General features: G+C 43.4%; 1 protein-coding gene across 1 annotated transcript; it reads left to right on the top strand.

Moving 5' to 3' along the window:
• Window positions 1–25,144, top strand: TM4SF4 (transmembrane 4 L six family member 4). The gene is made up of 5 exons (XM_021685981.1): window positions 1–453; window positions 1,168–1,257; window positions 11,889–12,025; window positions 20,301–20,490; window positions 24,717–25,144. The coding sequence occupies exons 1-5, from the start codon at window positions 280–282 to the stop codon at window positions 24,732–24,734; spliced, it is 609 nt and encodes a 202-aa protein (XP_021541656.1). The 5' UTR covers window positions 1–279; the 3' UTR covers window positions 24,735–25,144.
• The last annotated feature ends 473 nt before the right edge of the window (window positions 25,145–25,617 follow it).

Raw genomic sequence — 25,617 nt, 5'->3', positions numbered from 1 at the left:
ATTGCTCTGAACGTAATCTCATTTATGGAGTGCAAAAAAAAAAAGGACTTCAGGTCAGGGAGAATGTATAAATGTCCATCGCCATCAAGGTTCTGCCACATTTGAGAAGCAGAAGCAACTCCAAGGACACAGCTCACAGGCTGATTTGGTTCTCGGCTCCAAAATACGGACTGACTTGGGGATAATTTCTAGGACACTCTGGCCGATAACTTTGCAGAGACCCCGTGAAGGCGACAGTGAGGGGCCTCTGATCGCAGACCTATATTATACTTCCCCAACATGTGCAGTGGGGGCTGTGCCAAGTGCCTGGGGGGCACCCTCATCCCCCTCGCCTTGTTTGGCTTTTTGGCTAACATCCTGTTATTTTTTCCTGGAGGAAAAGTGATAGACAACAACGACCACCTTTCTGACGAGGTCTGGTTTTTCGGAGGAATATTAGGAAGCGGGGTGTTGGTGAGTAGGGAAGCCTTAAAACCCTCGCATTGATTTTTGCCGAATCCTTTTAAAATTGGGTACTTTTTGAACAAGATAATTTAGTTGCTAACAAGAGCCCAAGCTTTGCATGATGAAAAGTCAGTGCTTTAGTTCTTTTCCTTCTCCCTTAGGTCCTGACACGGAGGACATGTCCACTAAATTTACTAAGTAATGAATTCCCAAGATTGGGCTGGCAGTTCTCATGGGTCAGTTGAATTCCACCAACCAAGCTGAGGGCCACCTGGATTCTATATTCTAACAAGATAGTGCTGGGGACCGTAGATGCACACTTTCTGGCAAACTGACTGAAAACCACCAAGAGAAGCAGGTGTCGGTGGATTCTTCTTCCACTCATTCACTAATGATCTATTTACCCCTCGTTTCCAGGAGAGTTTAGAGAGAGACTCACTTTTCCTAACTGAGGACAAGTTTCTTATTGCTGTCCTAACCCACCAGGTAAATGGAAACTCAGGGTGTCAGATCTTGAAATCTGGCCTCACTGAACTGCAGTTAGGCCTTACGGACCCCACAGAGTCAGTCGTGCTTGGCTACTCGGTGGAGCTCTGGCAGTTCTCGCCATAGCCTTCAGCCCCCGAGTCCCACAGCGTGGACGTGGCTCCGCACGCAGCCAGGCAGGCGCAGGCTCTCCCTCCCCGCGTCAGTCCTGGTCTGAGGTGCTTCTCTCGCTGGCAGATGATCTTCCCCGCTCTGGTGTTCTTGGGCCTGAAGAACAATGACTGCTGTGGGTGCTGTGGCAACGAGAGCTGTGGGAAGCGCTTCGCGGTAAGTACCCGGCGGCGCCGCCGCGGTGACTTCGGGTGCACTAGGCCCTTGTGCGGGGCACCGTGGGAATGGGGCCGAGTCACCAGCCCCAGGCAGTCACCAGCTCTGGAGGCAGCTGGGGCATGGATAAATAGGGACGTCTTACTGGTGCAAAGTAACAATAATAATAAAATTTAAACTACCATAGCCCTGATACCTACAGGGTGTGAGTATCATTATAGCTTTTGCAAACGGGCAGGGACGTCAGCGCTGGAAAACTGGAGTGGTGCCATGTAAAGGAGGCAGGCATGGAAGGCAGGGATGGGGGCTGCAGCTCTCCCCCTGTCACCGAGAGGCCTTGAGACCCTGGGCAAGTCATTTCCCTTCTCTGGCCCTGCGTTGTCTCATCTGTAAAGGGAGTGGGGTGGGGGTGGGGGGCAGCATGACAGATGATACCAGCCCCTCCCCAAGAGTCCCCTAAATTCCCCATTCACCCCACTGCCGGCTTCACTGTCAAGGTGCCCAGATTTTGCCTCAGGACTTCCGTTTCTTGTTTCGAGCATCTTTTAGTAGGTGAGCTAGAGAGATTTGGCATCACCGGCGCCAGCCTGGGAAGTGGGGTCGGGTCGCATTTCTGCACCTGGGCAAGTCACTGTACTGCCCTCTGCCTCCCTTTTACTCATCTGTAAAATGAGGAAGTTGAATTAGATCAGAATTTCCCAAGTATGGGACAAGCTCTGCTGGCCCACAGGTGTGCTGTATCTGTGAATAACATAGAAAGTCATTCCCTTGTCAATTCTCCTTCAATCCTTTTGATTTTATCAAAAGAAACTCAAATTTTGATGGAAATAAGTCTTTACCATCCCAAATCCCTCAAAATCTCCCTTTCTGACAAAGGGAGAACACGTTTCAGGCTCCAGGAACGCAAGCAACATTAACTAAAAATTCAATAGTACTGCATTATCTTTGTTAATGATTCTAGCTCTCCACTCATAGTGGTGATATAAATGAATAAAATAGAGAGTTGACTTAAAGAAAAATATTAAGAGTTTGGGTACACTGATATGGCAAAAATGAAGAAGGCTGAACTGGAATTCCTGGCTGGCTGATAAATAAGGCTGGTTCTTGCTCTAAATTCCCCAAGGCTCAACTGTCCATCTAGGAGATTTGTGAAACTCAATGATGAATTATACAAACTTACCTTAACTTCTAAAGGAAAAGGTGTAGCCATATGTTCCGAAATAGAATCATTTCTAACATTTCTTTCCCATTATTATTTGCTTATTTGTTCAATCAAAAAATATTTGTTCAATCAAAAAATATTTATTGAGCACCTATGAAGGGTTGAAGCTAGGGCACTGGGCATACAATTATAGTTTTTTATGTCCAAAGATCATTCAAAGAGAATGTTCTTACCTTCTTAACACCATCATGAGTCCCAAGTAAGCACTGATCATTTTTTTTAGCATTGATTATTATAACATTTAAAAGCAAAGAGATGTAAAAATTAGCCACAATTTATTTGATATAGTTATGTAACATGTGTTTTATATATGGTATTTTTATATAATTAATTATAAAGGAAAGAAAGACATCTATAGCTCATTTGCCCTTTGAAATATAATCCTGTTTTCTCCTTTTGGAGAATATGTTGAAGATGAGAATTTGAAAAAAATTGGCAGTCAAGGAATTGGATGAAAAGGAAAATAAGTCATTGCCTAGAAATCTAACAGCTCGGGGGCACCTGGGTGGCTCAGTCGGTTAAGCGTCTGCCTTCGCCTCAGGTCATGATCCCAGGGTCCTGGGTTGGAGCCCCATGTCGGGCTCCCTACTCCGTGGGGAGCCTGTTTCTCACTCTCCCTCTGCCTGCTACCTCCCCCGCTTGTGCTTTCTCTCTCTCTGGTGCTGAATAGAAGGCTCAGAATTAAAACAAGTCGTTTTATTTTTTTTGTTTTTAGGTTTATACATAACCACAAGGAAAAGTGAAATCATATTCAAAGTATTGTACATAACTTGTTTTTTAATTAGATTTAAGTGAGGTTCCAAGGAAAGGCAGAAATGTCATGTTTTTTCTTTTTTTCTTTTTTTAAAGATTTTATTTATTTATTTGACAGAGAGAGACACAGCGAGAGAGGGAACACAAGCAGGGGGAGTGGGAGAGGGAGAAGCAGGCTTCCCGCGGAGCAGGGAGCCCGATGCGGGGCTCGATCCCAGGACCCTGGGATCATGACCTGAGCCGAAGGCAGACGCTTAACGACTGAGCCACCCAGGCGCCCCAAGTCATGTTTTTTCAAGCACAGTTGAATTCATAAAATCTGAAACATTTGGTCTGCCCAATTCGAGTTGTCTGTCTGGGCTCCCTAACCCCCCATGTAGGATGTGCCCTTGGCTTGGTTTGAGGATGACTCCTCCAAACGACTGGCTTTTGGGCACAGGGGTGGTACCCATCAAAGGACCAGCTCTGCCCGATGTAAGACAAGGCAAACAGCCATAGCCCCCCTGGACCAGGGACAGCCACCCTCTAGGAGGCCAGTGGAATTTCTTGGTTTGGGTTTGGTTCTTAATCAGCTGTGAACTTTTAAAAATAGATTTTACAGAAGTATTTAGATATCCTACTTCTTTTCCAAAAAATTAAAAATTGACCTGGGCCTGCATTTTGACACAACGATGGCCTACAGTGGGCACGGCTGAGCACTTCATTTTGGGTCCCTGCCCTGTCCCTAAGGGCCACTGAGCTCATGTTCCTGCTGCAGGGCTCTGTTTCCTTAACGGTCTGAGGCTCTGGAGCACTAAGGAATCATCATTTTTAAAGAAAGGAATCCACAAACATTTTGTCAGACAAAAAGGAAGAAGCTGCAGCGTATTTCGATCAGTACTCTAATGCTGAAGATTCGGATTATTTTTCCAAAGGCTTGTGGCTTTCCCGTCCAGGTGTTTAAAGAACACTGGGCTTCTGTGGAACACTGTTTAGAAAATCCAGCTGGGTAAAAATTCCTATGAGGCAGACACACACTAGTCCAAGGGCTGTGGGGCTATCTACATCCTGTCCCCGTCTCCACAACCTTGCTCTCATTTGTTTCCTGGCACCCCCCACCCTTCTTTGCTACACGTCTTTCGGGAATACTTTTCAGAAGTCAGCTGCATCATTCTCTTCCCTTTCCCTGGGTGTAAAACCAGGGCATAATGATCTATAGTAGAAGCAGGATATGGTGGTTGTAGAGATAAAGCAAGACAATGAGCTGGAAAAAATCTTGAGCTGAAACCGGTAGTTTCATGGTCAAACTAGAAGATGGAGGCCAGCTCTCCTCTGAGGTAGAGCAAGCCAGAAGCCTGTACTCTTTTAAATAAATTAAGCTACATGAGGGGCGCCTGGGTGGCTCAGTCAGTTAAACGTCTGCCTTCAGCTCAGGTCGTGATCCCGGAGTCTGGGGATCGAGTCTGCATCAGAGGGGAGCCTGCTTCTCCCTCCCCCCACCGCTCATGCTTTCTCTCTCTCAAATAAATAAAATCTTAAAAAAAAAAAAAAATTAAGCTACATGAGAACCGAGAAAGGGGGCAAAAACTGTGAGATGAGAGAGACTTCCGAAATGGGCTTTGAAAACCCAAACCTGGGTTTGTTTTGGGGTCTCAACCTCTTCCTCCCCTATAAGAGGTTCTCAGTGGCCTCCTGGCAGTTTATCTGTGGCTGGTCAGGGTCTCAGGGCCCCTAATCCTTAAAAAAACAACAACAACAAACTCTCGGAGTCCATAGAACAGCTTAATTAATTTTATCCACTCATTCATGTTAAGTCTGTGCTTTAATAAGAGCCTTTTGAAGACCTTGGCCTTGACTCAAAGGAATATCTAATAATAGAACTGAAGGTACCTTGATAAAGGAGTTATTAGGGACAGGCAGGCATTTCAGCATCCTTAAAGCATATCAGGTAGATAAAGGGGCACCCCACCCACAGGCAGGGCCAGATGGTTGACTGACCTGTTGCCAAGGAGGATCTTGTCACTTCTTAGTCTCTTCAGTGGAGAGTCAGCACTTCTTCCGTGCCCGGCTCACCAGTGCCCCCTAGGGACACTTCTGCAGTGAATACTTCCTGAGTGGCATTACCTCCGCATTCTTTGGAATGACAGCCAGTTTGAGGAGGATTCAAGAAAGATAATTCTTTTGAAATAATAGATTATCTTGAGAGAAGAAATAAAATATGGAATCCTATTTCTTCACTAAATGTTTTTTATGTTTCAAAATCCTCTGCTATGAAATGGATAACGCACGCATGTCCCTTCATGAGGACAGTCCAAGGGTGGGGGAAGATGACGCAAGCATTAGTGTACCCAGAAGGGGGGAGGAGCACTAAGTGGCTGGGTAGTGAGGGCCTCCGTGAATGCTTGTTGAATGAGTGAAGCAAATGAACGCTCACGAGGGATTTCAGGTGATTTCCAAACTTTATCAGGCCCAACTCTCTAACACTAACCCTTTGAGTTAGGCATTAAACTCCCGTTTTGTAAATAAGGAAACTGAGGTTCATACAAGTTAAGTTTCTGATGGCCACAACCCCCCACCCCCACCCAGTCCTCTCCCCTTCGCAAGCCTGGCCAAGGCAGAAAATACAGAACATTAACATCCTGAGAGAAAAAGCGCTTCAGGTCATCTCTGTATATCTCAGAATAATTGTTAAGGAGGAACCTTCACGCCCATCAGAAATGTTTCCCCAACATGTTGCTCCTACCCAAGTCTCTAAAAGCTATGACCCCAAGCCTCCCAGGTGTCTTCCCTTCCCAGGCCCCAGTGTCTCTGCCATCTGGTTCAGCCAACCTAGGCACACAGCTGACCAAGAACACACCGTGGCCAGTGGCAGAGCTGGGGTCCAATCCCACGTCCTCTGCCTCCAGAACCTGACAGAGAGGAAGGTTTTAAAGCTGACACATGGTGAATTCGAGGGCATTTTTATCTTCCTTTTCCAGGGAAGTATTTCCAGCATATACATAAACACATTTCTTTAGCAATGTGAACAGAATGTGTGTGCGGAGAGTCGGCCTGTTATTTTTCTGCCCAGTGTTATGTTCTCAGTATTTGTGGAAAGTAAGAGTGTGTGAGGATATGATAATAAAAATATTACAATATAATAATGACACTGACAGACTGCTTGTTAATGTCATGGGAAATTATCCAAAACTTAGAATTAGGCAAAAGAAGTTTCTGGGTATCGGGGCGCCTGGGTGGCTCAGTCGGTTAAGCGTCTGCCTTCGGCTCAGGTCATGATCCCAGGGTCCTGGGATCGAGCCCCGCATCGGGCTCCCTGCTCCGCGGGAAGCCTGCTTCCCCCTCTCGCACTCCCCCTGCTTGTGTTCCCTCTCTCGCTGTGTCTCTCTCTGCCAAATAAATAAATAAAATCTTTAAAAAAAAAAAAAAAAAGAAGTTTCTGGGTATCTTATCAGTGAAGTACTAGGCATTATCTAATAGCCTACCCCAACTGGGGGTTATCTGATCTTGTAGAGATGTGTACTTTGGATTCCCTGTTTACTATTGATTAGGCTATCTTACATATTATGATCTCCCTGAGCAGGTACTTATTTTTGAGCCTTATTTTACAGAAGAGGAAATGGAGGTCTTAGAAAGATTAACTTGCTGCGGTCATAAGGCAGGAACAAAGGCTCAGAACCAGATGAGTCTGCCTGTAACCCGCACCCCTGACCACTATACAGTAGTGCCCCGTCTTTATTCATCTAGACCAGGGAAAGCACTACCATAGTACAAAAATGACACATTTCTGACTGTAAAGTCTGGCAACTCCTCTCTCTAGAGGTTACCTCTAGTCCCAATTTTGTGTCTCCTTCCAGAGATTTTCCAGCCTTTTGCCTGTTTACTTTAAATAACACCGATTTAGAGTGTCTACCCTAACATAGTCAACTTGGTCTCAATACTTTACTTTTTTTTCCCAATTAATTAGCATATAGTATATTATTAATTTCAGAGGTTCAATAACTTTACTTTTAAATATTTTATTTATTTATTTGTCAGAGAGAGAGAGAGCACAAGCAGGGGAAGCGGCAGGCAGAGGGAGAAGCAGGCTTCCCGCTGAGCAGGGAGCCCGATGTGGGGCTCCATCCTAGGACCCTGGGATCATGACCTGAGCCGAAGGCAGATGCTTAACCGACTGAGCCACCCAGGCGTCCCAACAACTTTACTTTTAACATGAAAAGTTTTTTATCATGAAACCCATGATAAAGTTATTACATAGTGGTTTTAAGACTGATAATATCTCTGAGTAGTGAATTTGCAGTTTTAAGACTTCCGAATGTGAAATTACTTAAAGCAAAGTGACATAAAATATACTTTGCTTCATGTGGTTCGTCCATTCTGGAAAAGTTATGAAAAATCAGTTTGGGTTGTTTTCTTTATTTTAACATAAGGTATTTCAAATTTGGATACAAAATCAGAACATGCCACCTGTAGCTTTCTGAAGTTGTAACCTGATGCCATGTTTCCTTCAGATAGTTTTATAAAGAAATAAAACATTATTGATTCAATTGAGAGTCACTGTGTTCCTCTCTTCTATCATATTTCCCTCCTCCCTGAGAGTAACCATAATCATAAATTCAGTGTAGACTATATCCATGCATTTTTTTTTAAACTTTTACCACCAAAAATCAGCTTTTCAAATATTCTAGACTATGCTGTCCACTATGGTGTAGCCACTGTTCACATGTGGCCTTTAAGCAGTGGAATGTGGCTAACCTAAATTAAGGTGTACCATAAGTAAAAAATACACACCGGATTTCAAAGAATTAGTACAAAAAATGGAAGCTATCTCATTAGTAATTTTTATAGTGATTAGATATTGATATGATAATTTTTGAATATGTTGAGTTAAAGAAAATATATTAACATTAATCTCAGTGTTTTTGGTTTTGGGGGTTTTGTTTGTTTTTGTTTTTCCTTTATAAATGATAGTTACTGGAAAGTGTTAAATTACATATATGGCTCTCGTTAAAATTCCATGGGATAGTACTGATCTAGAGGGCCTTATAATGGAAGCTCCTCATAAAGGGCATATCATCTAATTGATATTTTATGTTAACCTGGTTTTTCATTTACTCAGACTTGCCTAACACTAAGAATGTGTGCATTTGTACTCACTTTCTGTATCTTTAAATATTTGCCTGCTAAAATGTTCCAGGAGTGATATCTAAAATCCTTTACTCAGCTTACACAGCAGGAATAGCATGAGTCAGATTTCTCCTCTCCCTACCAGTCAGCAGATGTTGAAATCCTGGGTTGTTTTAGCTGAGGGGACCTTTTAGAGCTGCCCTCCCACCTTCTTCTGTTTACCACAGGAAGCTGAGGCCAGAGAGGTGGGGGCCTCTGTAATGCTGAGGGCTAGAACACAGGTCTCTTCAGACTTCCAAACTGTCTTCCTGGAAATGCAACCTTTCTTTTTCATTACAGCAATTTTAGATACTCTTGTATTCTTAGTCAGTAGTTTAGTGATTCCTGACTAAGAGCCCGGAGTGTAAGTCTTCAGTTGCAGTACTAGAATATTCTGGCCATTCCTAGAGTGGTATCGGCCGTGACTAACTGAACAGTGATTTGATTGGAGCATGGAGGAAGCTCAGAGACAGAGAACCAGGCAGATAAACTGTCACTAAGAATTAGATCAACATTTCCCAAAGCGTGTTCTTGCAAGAACTCATGGAAAAAAAGGTATTGATTCCAATGAGATTGGAAAACTCTGCAAATCACCATATAAACCCAAACATAAGGCGAAACTGAATATAGAACTATCTCCTATTTTCCCATTAAGAAGTTTCAAAAAAAAAAACCTCTTTGACTGACATTAATATACAAACTTTGAATGACATACACATATTTTAATCACATTCTATAAAATTTTAATACATTGATTTTGAAATAAGACTTTTCCCCCACTCATTAAGTTTTAAATCTATTCATGTTTTTTTGACATCAATGTCAAATATTTCCCATAGTTCATCTTCTCTTCCCTTCCATTAAGTTTGGATACAACATTTTTGTATCCAGGTATGATGCTGTCAGTGGAAATTTCACTTAGTCACAAATACCAATTCACGAAAGACAAAGGCAGTATTTGAACACTTCTCTTGCAATTATAAGTAATGATCCCCACAGTTGTAAACACTAGGTATGCTCATTCAGAATGCCCTTTAAAAGGTTTGTTAACTATAACATTTAGAACTAGAAATGATGAGGTCAACCTTCCTAGAAAAATTAATACATCTGTGTTCAGAAAACTTTTTTAAACAATTCTGTCAGCTTACATTAGTTGGGTTGTTTCTGACTAATGTCCTCCCCCTGCAGTACTCAGCTGTTCAAAATAAAGTGTTGGAGGAAGTACCGTATTGCCTGGTAGATAAAATAAGGACTCAGCTCTAAGGCAATTCCCTCACTTTTCAGGGGTGATCTGAGAGCTAATAAGTTTGTGTATATTCCAGAATACATAGTGAATCCTCTTCTTGGAGGCTCACAGACTTTAGCACGTCACAAAGATATTTAGGAGTAAAATAGGAATGAAACACATTTAACTTGATATAACCCAGCAATTTCCAAAGTCATTCAACTAGACATCCTTTGGAAAAGATAGTGCCTGTTCTAACATGATAAATTGACCAACATTTTCATTTACTTCTGACCTGGATTACATTCACAAATGTTCCTAATGGTGAGAATAGACTAGAAACAAAAATTAAGGGGAAAATTTAAATAATGAGTAACATGAAACCATCGTCTTTGTAAACATCAAGCAAGGAGTTATTCAGTGCCTTAGAAAAGGTAGGAAGAAGAAAAACCAGATAGCTGGTGGTAGGTAGAGCAATGTCCTATCTATTTTCAAATAACTTGTTGTCCATGACTGCAAGGAGCTTATGCTCTGGTTCAGGGGAAGACAGACATAAAAGGCTATACATGAATGTGCTGTGGGCGTTGTGCTGTGTTAGAAGTTCATACAGTCCAGAGTACTGGGGTAAGAGATGAAAGAAGGGTCGGTCAGTTTGCCATAGGAAGTCAGACAAGGCTTCGTGAGGCACATGGGGCAGAGCTCAGCCTTGGAAATTTGCACCAAAAATACATTAATATACGATATGAAAACAAATAGAGGCTACAGTGGAACTCCATTATTACATAGATTCCAACTGTCCAGGTACTATCCAGTCCTCTCCACCCCAAGCCCACCCTCTCCCCACCCCCTGCCCAAATATATTCTGTGATAAGATTGTTAGTAATACACAGAAGTGGGGCGGGGGGGAGGAAAGTACCTGCCATTTAACTTAGGTTATCACATCTAATTTTCACAACTGACCTTTGGGCAGACTTTATCATGTCCATTTTATAGATAAGAAAACTAGGATTCTGAGGACGCATCCCTTATGCAGAGTCATCACACAAAGATAAGCTGCAAAGCTGTGATTGGAGCCTGGGCCTGCCAACGTTTAAACTTTTGTGCTTTGCACTACACCATCATGTGACCAATGTAAGAGAGTTGGTCATCTTCCACCTCCACTTCCAAAATTATTAATGTTTCCATGCTACTCTCTAATGACTATTTAGACAGGACATGGCATTTCTGAGCCTGATTGTTTTCATCTATAGGAGGGAGTTAGCCTGGATGGGCTTTAGGATTTTTCCTGCCTTTCATATTCTATAATTCTATTTTGCTTTTATAATTACAAAAAGAAAGAAGCTAGTGCCATCTATGTCTTACTAATTAATCCCTGTCGTATAAAAATATTTAAAAGAACTTTAATTTGGGGGCTTGTTTAACCCAAAGAAGAGAAAACTTTCAGAGGGTAGAAGGAGTGGAGAGATGTAACATATAAAATATGTGTATATGAAATAGAAAATATCTTCAGCTATTTTAAAGGCTGCTACCACATGGAAGAGAAGTTGGGCTTAATCTCTTTGACCTTGAGAAATGGAACTGGGACCAGTAGGAGAATTCCCAGGACCTCTGCTCTTTCTCATGAGCGGAACCTGCCAGCCACATAGGACCCTGCCGTGGCTTAGCTTAAGCAAGATGACTAGACCAGATAACTTTTAAGATCATTTCCAATAAATGAATGAAATCTTTTTTTTAAAAGAGTTTATTTTATTTGACAGAGACACAGTGAGAGAGGGAACACAAGCAGGGGGAGTGGGAGAGGGAGAAGCAGGCTTTCCACTGAGCAGGGAGCCCGATGCAGGGCTCGATCCCAGGACCCCGGGATCATGATCTGAGCTGAAGGCAGACGCTGAACGACTGAGCCACCCAGGCGCCCAAATAAATAAAATCTTAAAAAAAAAAAAATCTGTTTAAATAGGCTGGTCTTTCATTTTATCCCTGAGAAGGAGGGAGAATAGGAGGAGAGTCTTTTCTTAACAAGGTTTAAAAACCATGGTTCAAAGGGATCAACCAGTTAGTAGCACTGCAGTCATCAATGAATAAGTAAGAAAAGATACGGGGATGCGGGAGAAGAAGGAGACACAAGATACCAAATTTCCTTCTGGGAGACCCCACAGGCCCCACCTACTGTGAAGACTGGCTCTTACCCCCAAACTTCCCTGGAGTCCCCATGTTCAACAAGAGCTGGTGAGGTGTGCTGGGGGTAACCTCGGGAACACTTAAGAACCTATCTCTCTCCTTCTCTTTCAGATGTTCACCTCCACAATATTTGCTGTGATTGGATTCTTGGGTGCTGGATATTCATTTGTCACCTCGGCCATCTCAATCAACAGGGGTCCTAAGTGTCTCATGGACAACAGCACGTGGGGCTACCCCTTCCAGGAAGGGTAAGGTACATCCTGCAATGCCCCATGTCCCCACAAGGGGCATGGGCAGGTAAATGGCCCAAGGGGGATCCTGCACAGGTCCTGTCACCTTCATTTGAAAAGTCTCAGGTGCATTGCTTCTCTGAGGCAGAACTGGAGTGTGGGTGGAGTGAAGTTGCCCAAGATCTCACTTCTAATTGTGTTTTTGACAGACACCAGGAGAAATAACAAGAGAAGGTGTTTCAGCTGGCCTGGGAGAAGGACATTTGCTGTCCCGTTACGGACACCCAAACATTTATGAGCAGCAACACAAGGCAACTAAAAATATTAGTAAACAGAAAGTGGTGGCATCCATTAAAAATCTTAGGATAGAAAACGAGAATGACTACTCAGTAACAGAGCTCAAAGGCTTTCACTAATACCCCAAATGCTCTATGACTAAACAATCTTTTTTTTTTTAAGTTTGATAGCATTTTTAAAATTTTATTGTGCTATGTTAATCTTTTAAGGTGAGCATTTATGGAAAATGACATTGAAGATACTGTAGATTCTTCATGAGAGTTAATGTCAATAGAACTCATTAAAATAACACTTCGTATTTTCATGGAACTTTGTAGTTGATAAAGAACTTCTTTCCCCACGAATTTATAATTTAATCCCCATAGCAACCCCAAGAGGTCATTACTCCCTGCCAAGGCAAGCTTACTAAGTTCAGCTTGCTCAAACTTACATGGCTAGTTGAGGCCAGAGGCAGGGCTCAAACTCCTGTCTTCTGACTTTGAGGTCTAGTCTTTCTACATTACACATCCTTCTGCCCACAGACTGCACCATCCAACGCAGTAGCCAGTAGTCGGATGAACCTGTTCAAACTTAAATTCATTTACATGAAATAAAGTTAGAAATTCTGCAATCACACTAGCCAAATTTCAAGTACCAGCAGCTACATGTGTCTAGCGGCAACTGCATTGACACTCACAGATACAGGACATTTCCGTCATCACGGACGGTCTATGAGGCAGAGCTGCACCAGCCTCCGACCTCCGGGAGGGCTTGGGACAATTTCTGTTTTGTTCACCGCTGCCTGGCACAGTGACTGACACGCTGAGGTGGTCAGGAAACACGGTTGTGGGGTCCTCCTACACGGGGAGGATGGGTCCGTGCCTAAAGAAATCGGAACACCAATTTATTAACTCTATGTATTAATTTACAATGAGAGTCTAAAGAACCTCAAGAGCAGGCTTCCGATGGGGAGCTGGAGGGTACTGGTTCTGTGATGATACGGGTCACCCAAGGGTTTCACGTAAGAGAGCATCCCTACCGTACTCTAGAGTTAAACAGGGGTGCAGGCCTCTATTATCCTCATCACATGCGAGGATTCCCAAAGGTATTGATCATATTGTGGAAAAGCCCCCTTTTCTTGCAGAGGACTGTTGGAAATGTCCAACGGCCGTGGGGTTGGCCTGCATGAGCATAGACATTGGACACCAGACTCATTTCTTGAGGTTCCTCCCCTGCTCACTCTCTCCCTCCGTCGGGGTGTGTTTATGAAATTCCAGATTGTCTCCTTTCAAGGCCCCCTGTCCTCTTATCTCCATCCACAGCCTCAGTGCCGTATTAAACATGCTTTTCTATTTATTGTTATGTGAATGACGAACGTAAAATCCATTAGAGTAAGTCTATGTCCAAAACAAAGGAGGGAGAAAGGAAACACAGCACTGGGCCTACAGCCCTACGGTACCACCCCACGGCAGCATGATGGCCTTAGGCCCGCACACCCTCCTTGGGCACAGCCGCTCCCTGCTTGGGAGGGAATGGGACGGATGCCCAAGGTCAGGAGAACGACAGCTGGTCTGTGGGCCACTGCAGGAAATGCCAGTGTGGGGGAAGGACAGGAAAGTACTTTTCAAAGTCCTCTTTCCTGCTGGTGAAGCAAGTTTTCATGCACATCCCTGCCATCTATGGCACGTTACTCTGTGATGGAGGCTTTCCTGTATGTTACCGTGTCTTCTCCTCCCAACTGACCCGCTCACGAACTGGTACCAGATCAATGAGGTTTAATAATAAAAATGGAGTAGAGTCGACGTGGCAGGCAAGCTGGGGCATTTCAGAATTCTCCATCCTCCTCTGTGCACGGCAGGGCTTTGATAATTATCTGAGAGGAGACAGGCTTGCATACCACGAGGTCTGCATTGAGGCTTCAAACTGTAATGTGATTAAATATCACTGGGTAGGGGTTTATTACAAAGCCATGGATACCACACTTCCCAGGTGATTTATAGGATATTTAAGAGACTATCCACGGTTGGGTTTTTTATCCTCATGCCCTGACTTTGGAATTTAATCCCACAGAAGTTGCACATCCTCCCTCTGTACAAGGCTGGAAATAAGCCACGATTGGCACAGGAAGGGCTTTCGGGGGGGGGGGGGCTGTCTAGGTGGAGCGTGTCACACTGCATTCTCTCTGCCACCTGGCAGGCTTTCTTCAGCATTCCATTGTCTCCTACATCCTGTGTCCTATCTTCTGAGGCCAGAACTCACATCCTTTTACAACCTTATCTCCCACGCCAGCTCCAAACCTTCCCTCGGCCTGCAGGGGCTCATCCTGAGTTTCTTATGACAATAACTGAACCTCTGTCACTTGGTGTTTTTTGGTTAACAAAGTGCTTTCGCCCACATGTTTCATTCGATCCTTACAAAAAGCCTGGGGGATTAACTCTCCTTCAGAGGGAAGATAGCTGAGCCCAGAGAGGACAAGAGGCTTGCCCGGAGATAGGCTGTTCCTTAATGACGGAAGCTCAACTCCAATCTTTCTGAGTCCAAGTGACACTGTCTTTTCTAGAACACAAGGGATATTGATTTGCACTATCTGCTTTATAGATTCCACGTAGCATAGTTCAGGGGCCTCTGCCTCCGTGGCTACTTCTTATCCAGGGGATTCCAGGGCATGAGCACTGTAGCAGTTGCTATTATAGCTGCAGACCTGACACACATGCACAGTTACCAGTGAGGAGCACGGATTAATCATGTTGGGGCTGCAACGAAAGGACCCAGGACAGCTGTCACTCTTTCCTCATCACCAAAGGGCAGTGGCAGCCACTACCACTCCTACCTTCCCTTCGTCCTTCCTTCCTTCCTTTTCTTTCTCTTTCTTTTTCCTTCCTTCCTTCCTTCTTTTCCTTTCTTTTCCTCTCTTTCCTTTCCTCTCTCTTTCTTTCTTTGTTTTCTCTCTCCTCCTCCCCCACTTCCCCCTCCTCCTTCTCCTTCTCCATGTTTAGGGGCTAAGTGGTTTTGCATGCATTATCTCACTTAGTCTTCCTAATAAATCTGAGGAGAATTCTTATCCCTGGAGTAGAAAAAATGAAATTCAAAAAGGTTAATCGGCCCAGGGCTCCATAGCTAGTCATCAGTGGAAGGAGAATTTAAAAAGCAAACAAATACTTGGCCAGTATGCTACTTTGTGCTGAGGGGTATCCCAGACATGGAGCAGGGAAGGAGAGACATGTGGCCCCTGCCCCAGTGAGCACAGGGCTAGTTAGGGGGCCCACACCGGCCAGACCCTCACAGTGCAGAGAGGGATGAAATGGAGGAGTGCGAGGGAAACTTTTTTGAAGAGGTGATAAGGGCTGGTTTGGAGAGATGAGCAAAGGTGTGCCTTAAGAGAAGGAGGAGAAGCACATTTCAGGCAGAGAGAAGAGCAGGTCCTAAGACAATCACGGGACAGGCCGACATGCTCAGAGAATGTCCCATCACTGTGAGTCTGAAGCTCAGGCTGAACGTGGTGGAGAGCAACAGAAGGGGACACCACATGGGGGTGCAATGGACAGGCAGGCCAGAACTTTGGGACCTCAGGGACCAGCAGAGGACTTCAAGCAGGACATGCCACCACCACTTGGGATTTCTAGGACGATCGTGATGACAGTGATATGGAGGATGAACAAGGGCCCAGTACCAGGGAGAAAAGTAGGAGGTTGGAGTAGTAATCCAGATAAGATTATAAACACCTGCAAGGCAGTGGAATTGGGGCTCAAAAGAAGGACGTATATTTCAGAGACCATCTGAAATGAAATCATCAGGATGAAGTATGAGGAGACAAGGCAGAGGGTTATTAAGGTGGACTCAGATTTCCAACCTGGGGCACAAAATTCAGGACTCTTCAATGCCATGCCATAGAATGTAGCCTGTTTTTTTGTTTTTGTTTTTTTTTCCTTCAGAAATGTTTGTTAGCAATCATATTAAAAGAGCAAAGACAGTTAACTTTTTCTGTCATGAGAACCATACTCGAGAAGCATTCTAGAAGGAAAAAGAAACCTAGGACATTTTGAGATACACCCTCCTGGCTTCCTTTGATGTAGGACCTCCTCCCATCCAAGGTCTTCCTTTCTGAGACAATTGGCTCCCTCTACCTTGACCCTGAGCTGCTGATAGGGAAGCAGCTTGCACAGGGCATGGGGGCAACTACAGGAGAGAGAGCCAGAGGAAAGGCCAAGGACGGGTAGCAGTGGGGGAGGGACAAGGGACATGGCCAAGGACAGTACTCCCCCATCGGGCTGCAACGCTCCCTGCTCCCCAGGGAAGGTGAGGTGAGGCGAGCTCTCTCACACCAAAACATGGAAGTGAATACAATAAATGTTCAGCCTGGACTTTCAGTTGAGACCATCTGCATTTGTACTTCAAAGATTACTCATCAGCAAGGAACTCCCTGAGCTGCTCTTGAACACATACCCTAGAGCCAAAAGCCACACAATGTTCCGTGGAGCAGGCAACACTCAGGGATGTTAAAGCAGCTTTGCCCTTGGTCTGTCTGGACTTGGGGACCGGTCCCACCTCTGCCGCATACCAGTGGTGTGATATTTGGCAATCCATGAATCTTCTCAGCTCTTACTCGGTTGGGGGTCGGGGATGGGTGGGGGTAACAGCAAGCTCTACTTCACAGGTGCAGGCAAGAATGAAATAACCTGATGTCCAGAAAGCACTTGGCACAATTACTGCCACTTGCTGTTTGCTAAACATTCAGCCTTATTATTCATTTTCATGAATAGAACTCATGACTGTGAACAGAATTCATTATTATGCATTAGAACTTCCTAAAATGTTATGCTTTTATAATGATTTTGTGCTTTGATTTATAACCAGCCACATGAAGGTGCAAAGAGAATATTCTCTTTACCATGGTATAGGTAAATCTTAATTGACATGCTATGATAAATATATTGTGTAAATCAAATTTCACAAATAAATCATACTGCAAATATACTGAAGGGATGTAATTACTCAAGCAGAGGGGGTTTGTGTAATGATGAAGAACATTGGCTGTGGAGTCAGACAGCCCAAGATCAAATCCCAGCACCTCCCTTTACTAGACCCAGGTTCTTAATCTGTGTATGTTCGTTCATTCAGTGAATATTTCATGAAGGCTACTCTATGCCGGCACTGTTCCAGTAAAATAGCCTCTCCTTGCGGGACTGGGGAAGATGCTGTGGAGCAGCTAGCCCAGGGCCCAGCACATGGGCAGGACCAGGACACAACAGCTGCTGGTGGTGACGGACGACTCCCTGTGCTAGAGCCGGGGGCAGACTTAGGAGACATGGTCTCTGCTCCTGTGGGTGTACGGTCCCGGAAAGAAGACAGGCACACGGACAGACAATGGCAGCACAGGGTCTTGGGGGTTCTCTGTTCCAGAGGGACACGGAGTGCTGAGAAGCGCAGGAGGGCTACCAAAGCCAGCGAAGGGCAGGAGGAGCATCAGGGAGTCTGTTCTGGAGGCCGTGGCCGCTGAATAAGCCAGGCAGAGCACACCCGGCAACGCATTTGGGCTCCCCGTTCCTTCCATCCACTACCTTTGTTGCTCGCAAGAAGTGAGTTTCAGGAAACCCATCACTTTCTATCAGGATGTGGATGGGATTGCTGCAGCTCAGGTGGAAATGCCCTTCCCAATAATGAGATGCTTGAAAACTCCAGTTAAGTGGCTTTAAACTGCCTCGGCTCTCCTTGCTACACAGAATGCAGAAACATGATTAGCAACTGGGGCCATGAAAAATTAGGGCCCCCTCTCTCCTGGGGTTGGAGAGTTGCACCCAGCAGTCTTTGCCAGCATCTCAGAGACTCGAAGCCTGAGAGTCTGGGAGGAGAGTAGAAGGGTCTGGAATGGGTATTCGCGGTGGTTTGTGAGCGGGGAGGCAGCAGCAGGGGTGGGGCTGAGAGGATTTCTCCAGGTCCCCAAACTCAACCCTTGCTTTCAAGAGCCCCCATGAGCGTTTTGCCAGTCTCACCGCCAGGAGGCACTGTCGTCCCATCTCTGCAGAGACTCTTGCCGAGGGAAAGAACTGGGCATTGCCAAGTACTTCTTAGAATCTCTGCTTTATAGAATGTGCCTGGAAATTACTGTGCCTTTATGACTGTCTATAATCAAGTTGGAAAATTGTAAAGACAGAAAGGGCTACATAGAAACATGCAGAACAGAAAGATGAGTTTTTAAAAATAATTAAGTAATTAAAAAAGGAAGTTTTATACAACAATACATAAGGTGTATTGTCTTCATGAGTCTTCACAATTGTGAGGTTGTTCTCAGCCCATTTTATAAACGAAGAACTGATGCTAAGTGTGGGGGGTAAGACTTGTATGAGGAATACACAGCTAGTAAGAAGAATGCTTCAAACCCAGGCCCAACTGAATCCAAAATACCAGCTCGTTCCTTTAGACCACACTGCTCAGATTAAGTAAAATAATAACAATACTAGTGTTTATTGAGCACTTACTACATGCTAGGCGCTGTTCTAAGCACTTCACTAGTATTAATTCATGTAATTGTCACAGCAATCCTATGATTTGATGTTATTCCCACTTTACAGTAAGTATGCAAGTCCCACAGCTATGGAATTATGGAAAGGTAAATCAATGCTACAAACAATGCAATGGCTAATTTTGAAATCAGGAGTAAAGTGCCCCTTCTTTCTTTTATTCCTTCTGCTCTATTAAACTCCAGGGTATCTTCCATCATTCCAAAGATTTTTGAAAATCTTAATACAGAATGTATTTAAAATGAGTACTGATGCCCTGGAGAATTTGTCAGAAAGAGGAGTCATCAAAAAGATCTGGAAACAATAAGGGAGATGTTAATTTAGTAGCCAGATGGAGTTTCCCACTGAGCCCTTGAAAGGATAGAGGATACATAAAGGAAGAGGGAGAGACCAGTTTGTAGCTCTAAGAATGTGAGAAGAAATTGTAATAATCCACAACATTTACCTACTTTACTCTTGTTTTTGTCCTAAAGATAATATACTTCATATTTCTCCTTCAAGATACAATGCCCCTTATATTGTAGTGAACTCCTAATATATATATATATTACAAATATATTGCAGTTTCTCCTATTTCAAAGTTTTATAAACTATGTATTAAGGCAGCAGATGATTTCTTCCTTTTTTAAGGAAGGAATTAAGGAATTTTAAGGCAGTAACTAAATCTTTGCATGTTAACAAAAATACAGTTGAGTCAAATTCACAATTTGGCTAGAACTGGGCCTTTAAAAACTAAGCTATGTGCCACAACTATACTTTACATGGCTTCAGAGGGCCACTACACTTGACAGAAAATCTGTCAGAAGTCCAAATGGTCCCTAACAATAGGGAAGATAATGGCCATGAACAGTGGTGAGAATCCGCTCCTGCAGCGTCTTCATTTTCCTGGCCCCATAGTAGATACTGGATTCATCCATTCTTTTGGTCAGCTCACAAAAGTCGCTCTGTCACTTAGTAGCTGTGTGACCTAGGGGCAAGTCGCTCAACCTCTCTGTGCCTCTATGTCCTTATTTGTGATATGGAAGAAAAGAACCATAAGGTTTCTATAGGAAAAAATGAGTGGATATGTGTACAACGTTTAGAACAGGGTCTGGCTGGTACAGAGTACATACTTAATAAAAATGTTAGGTGTTGTTTTTAAAATTGTTATTACGGGACATTTTTCTGTTTTTAAGATTTTATTTATTTATTTGAGAGTGAGAATGAGAGAGAGAGAAAGAGCATGAGGCGGGGAGGGTCAGAGGGAGAAGCAGACTCCCTGCTGAGCAGGGAGCCCGATGCGGGACTCGATCCCGGGACTCCAGGATCATGACCTGAGCCGAAGGCAGTCGCTTAACCAACTGAGCCACCCAGGCACCTATTATGGGATATTTTTCTCATGAAGCTTATGTTTGGGATGGAAAGTATTGTAAAAGGAAAATCATGACGGTGTCTTTCTAGCCCAGGGTACTGCATACATTTTACAAATGTCTCCTTTCTCAATTCCATGTCCCCGACAGGGATTACCTCAATAATGAGGGCTTATGGAGCAAGTGCCACGAGCCTGTCAACGTGGTGCCCTGGAATCTGACCCTCTTCTCCATCCTGCTGATCGTAGGAGGGATCCAGATGCTTCTCTGTGTCATCCAGGTGGTCAACGGCCTCCTGGGGACCTTGTGTGGGGACTGTCAGTGTTGTGGCTGCTGTGGGGTAAGTTGAGGTCCTGGCACTTTCTTCTCAACGTGCAGGAGGCCAGGGCAGGCCAGCAATGCTGATGGAGAGCAGGTGGGGAGGGTGGCAGCTGTAGAAACCCAGGCGGGAAAGGCCAGGCGGCCCTCTCTATCGGCTCAGGGGAGCGGAGACTTTGCGTGGCCAAGAACCCGGTTCTGCTCTCTGTGCGTGTTAATATACACAGGCTGAAGGTGACCAGACTTTTCAGTCTCACACACAGTTGACCACAGTCCTGGGGAAAGAGGACTCCAAATACATGTAGGTGTTTACAATAGTATTTATTATTATTTATATGAAGATCCCCAGGAATTGGGCATTTGTCATAAGCACATATTGACAACAAATACACGTCATGGTCCAGCCTAAGATATTCTCACTATTCCCTAAGTAGATCTAGACAGTGGGTTAAAGTTGCCAAGAATTGGGCACCCAGGGGGCTCAATCAGTTAAGCATCGGCCTCTGGCTCAGGTCATGATCCCAGGGCCCTGGGATCGAGCCCTAAGTCCAGTCAGGCTCCCTGCTCAGCGGGGAGCCTGCTTCTCCCACTCCCTCTGCCTGCCGCTCCCCCTGTTTGTACTCTCTCTCTCTGTCAAATAAATAAATATTTAAATAAATAAATAAATAAAAATAAAGTTGCCAAGAAATATGTGAAACTCATGTCGGGGCATTGTCTTTTCCCTGGCAAAAACCTATATTTTGATGAGATTGCTGATATAGAAGAGAGAAATGGTTCTCAAGTAGGGGGGATAAAAGGAAATCACTGAGGATTTAGTCTCCAAATGTGATTGTAAATTATCAACAATATAGAAAACAAAAATAAACCTGTGGACAGTAAGACGGTGCAATTATTTCAAGTAGTGACCAAGCCAAATCAGGCAATTGTTCAAGCACACATGGAAATATTTAAAAACACAAATTGGTGTATGAGGAAAAAACTAAACAGAACTTGAGAGTTCCATAAGAAAGAACTATGTAAATAAATATGAACTGTGGTCCATCTACTTAAGATAATATTATGCCCCAATTTTAAATGATTCAAATCATTTTCTCTAAATTTCTAACAAGCATTATATGTATATAGGTCAAAAACTCTGTGTCAGAAATATACAGAGGCATTCAGTTGGAAAACCTGTGTCCTGCCCTGCCTTCTATCTACCCAGTTCCCGCAGTTTCCACCTGATTTCTTCTATATCCTCTCAGAGTTATTTTGTTATCGTTTTTATTCCCCCTACCTTAAAAATATTTTTAAAACTATAATAATACTGAAAATGCTTATGGGATAGTGTTATTTTAAAAGAGCAAGACATAGGGGTGCCTGGCTGGCTCAGTTGGAAGAGCATGTGACTCTTTATCTCTGGGTTGTAGTTTCAAGCCCCACACTGGGTATAGAGATTACTTAAAAATAAAATCTTTCAGAAAAAGATAAAAATAAAAAGAGCAAGATACCAAAAAAAGTATATAGAATAAACATGTATGTACATAAGAAAAAACAAACGCTATGAGTTTTAAAAAGACCTAAAGGAAATCCAACTCAACTCAAATGATCAGTAAGAAGACTTTGACTTTTTTCCTTCCTTCTAGCTTATATTATTCAAAAAAAAAAGTTTAACAATCATAAGTTTTAAAATATACAAAATATAAATAAAAAGGTCCCCAAAATCAAGTGTAAAATGAGTATATAACAAATAAGTTTCACTGACTATTGAATTTTTTGTTCTATAAATTTTCTTTTTTTCCCCCAAAGGTTTATTTATTTTGGGGGGGGGGAGAGGGAGAGAGAATCTCAAGCAGACTCCATGCTGAGCACAGATGCCTGACATGGAGCTTGATCTCACGACCCTGAGATCACGACCTGAGCTGAAACCAAGAGTAGGACATTTAACCGACCATGCCATTCAGGCGACCCTGTGCTATAAATTTTCAATTCTATTGTGTTGTATTTAAATGTTTTGGTCTTTAAACACAAATGAGAAGGAAAGAACACTACCAGTTAGCAATCCATCAAAATTATTTTCAAGATAGCAGTTAAGAATATTGAGCATCTAAATCTTGTAATTCATACAAAATGAATTCATGCTTGCTAAATCAGCTCATTTCAAATACTTTCATTATTTCCTTTTCTGCCTACACAGAAGAGAATCATATATTTAATTAGGAAGCAAATTTTCATTGCAAGATTTATGACAAATACAGCTGCCTTTTGAATAGAAGATAGTAGTTTATTCAATTTGAGGATTATCTATAAATTTTAAAACATACCCATAGGTGCCAGCACATAGAATCTTGTCAGTGAGTGTCATCTATACAGATACTGTAGTTTAGCAATTTTATTTTTTTATTTTTTTAAGATTTTATTTATTTAGAGAGAGAGAGCACAAGCAGGGGGAGCAGCAGAGGTAGAGGAAGAAGTAGACTCCATGCTGAGCAAGGAGCGCAATGCTGGGTTAGAGCCCAGGACCCTAGGATCATGACCTGAGCCAAAGGCAGTTGCCTAACTGACTGAGCTACCCAGGCGCCCGTGTAGTTTAGCAATTTCTTTTTTTTTTTAAAGATTTTATTTATTTATTTGACAGAGGGAGACACAGCGAGAGAGGGAACACAAGCAGGGGGAGTGGGAGAGGGAGAAGCAGGCTTCCCGCAGAGCAGGGAGCCCGAGGCGGGGCTCGATCCCAGGATCCCGGGATCATGACCTGAGCCGAAGGCAGACGCTTAACGACTGAGCCACCCAGGCGCCCCTAGTTTAGCAATTTCAATGAATAAATCACTTGATTGTCAGAAGACAGTAGAAGGACTCCACAGTTGTCCGTGCATGCGAACCGGAGAATGAGGGCAAATGTACACCTCCTGAATTCCCCTCCCTCCCTCCCTCCCTTCCTCCCCTCTTCCCTTCTACCCTCCCTCCCTCCCTTCTTCTCCAACTCTTTATTTAGAAAACTTCAAATCTACATAAAATTTAAAGGAACAGTACGATGAACACCTATATATTTTCACCTAGGATCCACAAACTGTTCACATCTGCTTGCTCTCTCTTTCTGAACCAGTGGGAAGTAATGTGCAGATAATCATGAAACTTCACTACCAGATATTTCAGTGCCCATGAGAGCTGCATTTTTTAACAATCGGTCTGCTGAGGATTCCTTTCTTGTTGGCGGCTTGCCTCTCCTACAGCTGGTCAGCATCGCACCCCCCCCCACCCCCCGCCGCCAAGGCACACTGTGGGGGGACTTGGGCTCGTAGCCTAGTTCCACAACCTCCTCACTGAGTGACCCCAGCAAGCTTCCTCACTTCCCGAGTCTTAGTTACCCTGACCGCCTCTTGCAGACCTTTTCCAGAGAGTGTGCAGAGCTACCGCATTCAAGCAGAAAGTATTTACTGAGAGATTCCTGAGCCTGGCACAGGCCTTCCATGAGGTAATAGATGGAAACATGCCTTAGATACAAACTATGAGACCTGGGTTGGGTGCCGGCTGTGCAGTCTTGGCCAAGTCTGTTGCACGCAACCATTTCTTTGTCTGCAGAACGTGCTTGTTAAACCTACTTCCTGAGGTTGCTGCGTATCTAACATGGGGTGATAAATATGCTTGCATACCAACAGTTAGAAGGCTCAGCACATTGTACTGATTGTTATTTACTGATAGAAACATTGGTGAGGCAGCGGAGCGTCAAGGAGAGGAGCGAGGAGCACAGTCTCCGAGGTCAACCTCCCTGGGTTCAAATCCTCGCTCCTCTACTTATTAGTTGTGACTTTGTATACATCACTTGAGTTCTGTGCCTCTTATCAAAAAAATTTTTAATAATATATGATGTGGGGCACCTGGGTGGCTCAGTTGGTTAAGTGTCTGCCTTCAGCTCAGGTCATGATCTCAGCGTCCTGGGATCAAGTCTGCATCAGTGGGGAGTCTCCTTCTCCCTCTCCCTCTGCCCCTCCCCGCCCCGCTCATGCTGTCTCTCAAATAAATAAAAATCTTAAAATAATAATAATAAATGATGCAAAATAAAATGAAGCCTGAAACCTAAACACAGGTAAGTGATGGATGAAAGACCCGAAACAGTCAGAAAAGTATTGAAAATATTCAATAGGTAACCAATATGGGGCAGGAGTAATCAGGAAGAAGAGGGGTGATGGGGAGGGGGAAGGGAAGGAGAGAAGAAAGCAAAAAAAAAAAAAAAAGAATGATGTCATAATTAACTTTTCTACCTTCTAGGGAGACGGACCAGTTTAAATCTCCTTGATGAGCTGCTCTAACTCGACGGCATGTAGGACATTACATTAGACTTATTCTTATTAGAATTATATTATATTAGACTTATTCTTCCTGGGGTTGGCAATTCCTATCTGCGTCCTAACTGACAAAGCTTTGGGAGAGCAGAGTTGTTCCTTCCACTTTCCAAGCAACTTAGCTCAACTCAGATTTTTATGCTATTTTCAAATAAAAAATTGTTCAGCCACTTAAGTTAGGTTTATATATCTTTCAGACTCGCTTCCTTCTAGAATTGAAGAACAGGTTCAAAGCAGAGTTATCATGATTTGTTTTGAGGAAAAAATGTGTCAGGTTACACACACTGCCATACTGCTTCTTTGTATATAGAGATGTTTATATCTTTGGAAGTTTTACATAATTCAACGGAGGAAAGCATATCAAAAATGAGAAACTAAGACCAGTTTTTGTTTTCAAGATTTATGAGAAAAAACAGAATGACTGATGTACCATAAATAATTTTATTTGGTGTTTTTGGCCTATTGCATTTGAATTACTTATGACTAGTCTTTTGAGCCTGCTTATGTTTGCAAAGGTGATATAATAAAGATTGTGTGTGTTTGGGAGGGAGGAGAAAAGACTGAATGACTTCCACACTTTTTTTCTTCTTCTTTACAAATGGCTTCTTTTGATGAAACAAAAAACAATGTTTTAGAAAAGTTGACTTCGGTGATAATTTTTGTCAGTGTATGACCAGGATTAAGGTAATAGGTATTATTAATTCTATGTGTTATATTAAGATATTAAGTTTGGTTTTATGAGTCAGGCACTAATAAGGAGTCCAATCCATTCTGTTGATTTGAGTTCAAACCCCAGTTCTACTACACACCAGCTTGGGGATCCTGGG

The sequence above is a fragment of the Neomonachus schauinslandi genome, chromosome 1 (assembly GCF_002201575.2).
Source record: "Neomonachus schauinslandi chromosome 1, ASM220157v2, whole genome shotgun sequence".
NCBI lineage: Eukaryota > Metazoa > Chordata > Mammalia > Carnivora > Phocidae > Neomonachus > Neomonachus schauinslandi.
Note: the sequence above shows the minus strand (reverse complement) of the source record. Positions and strands in the feature narration are given on the sequence as shown.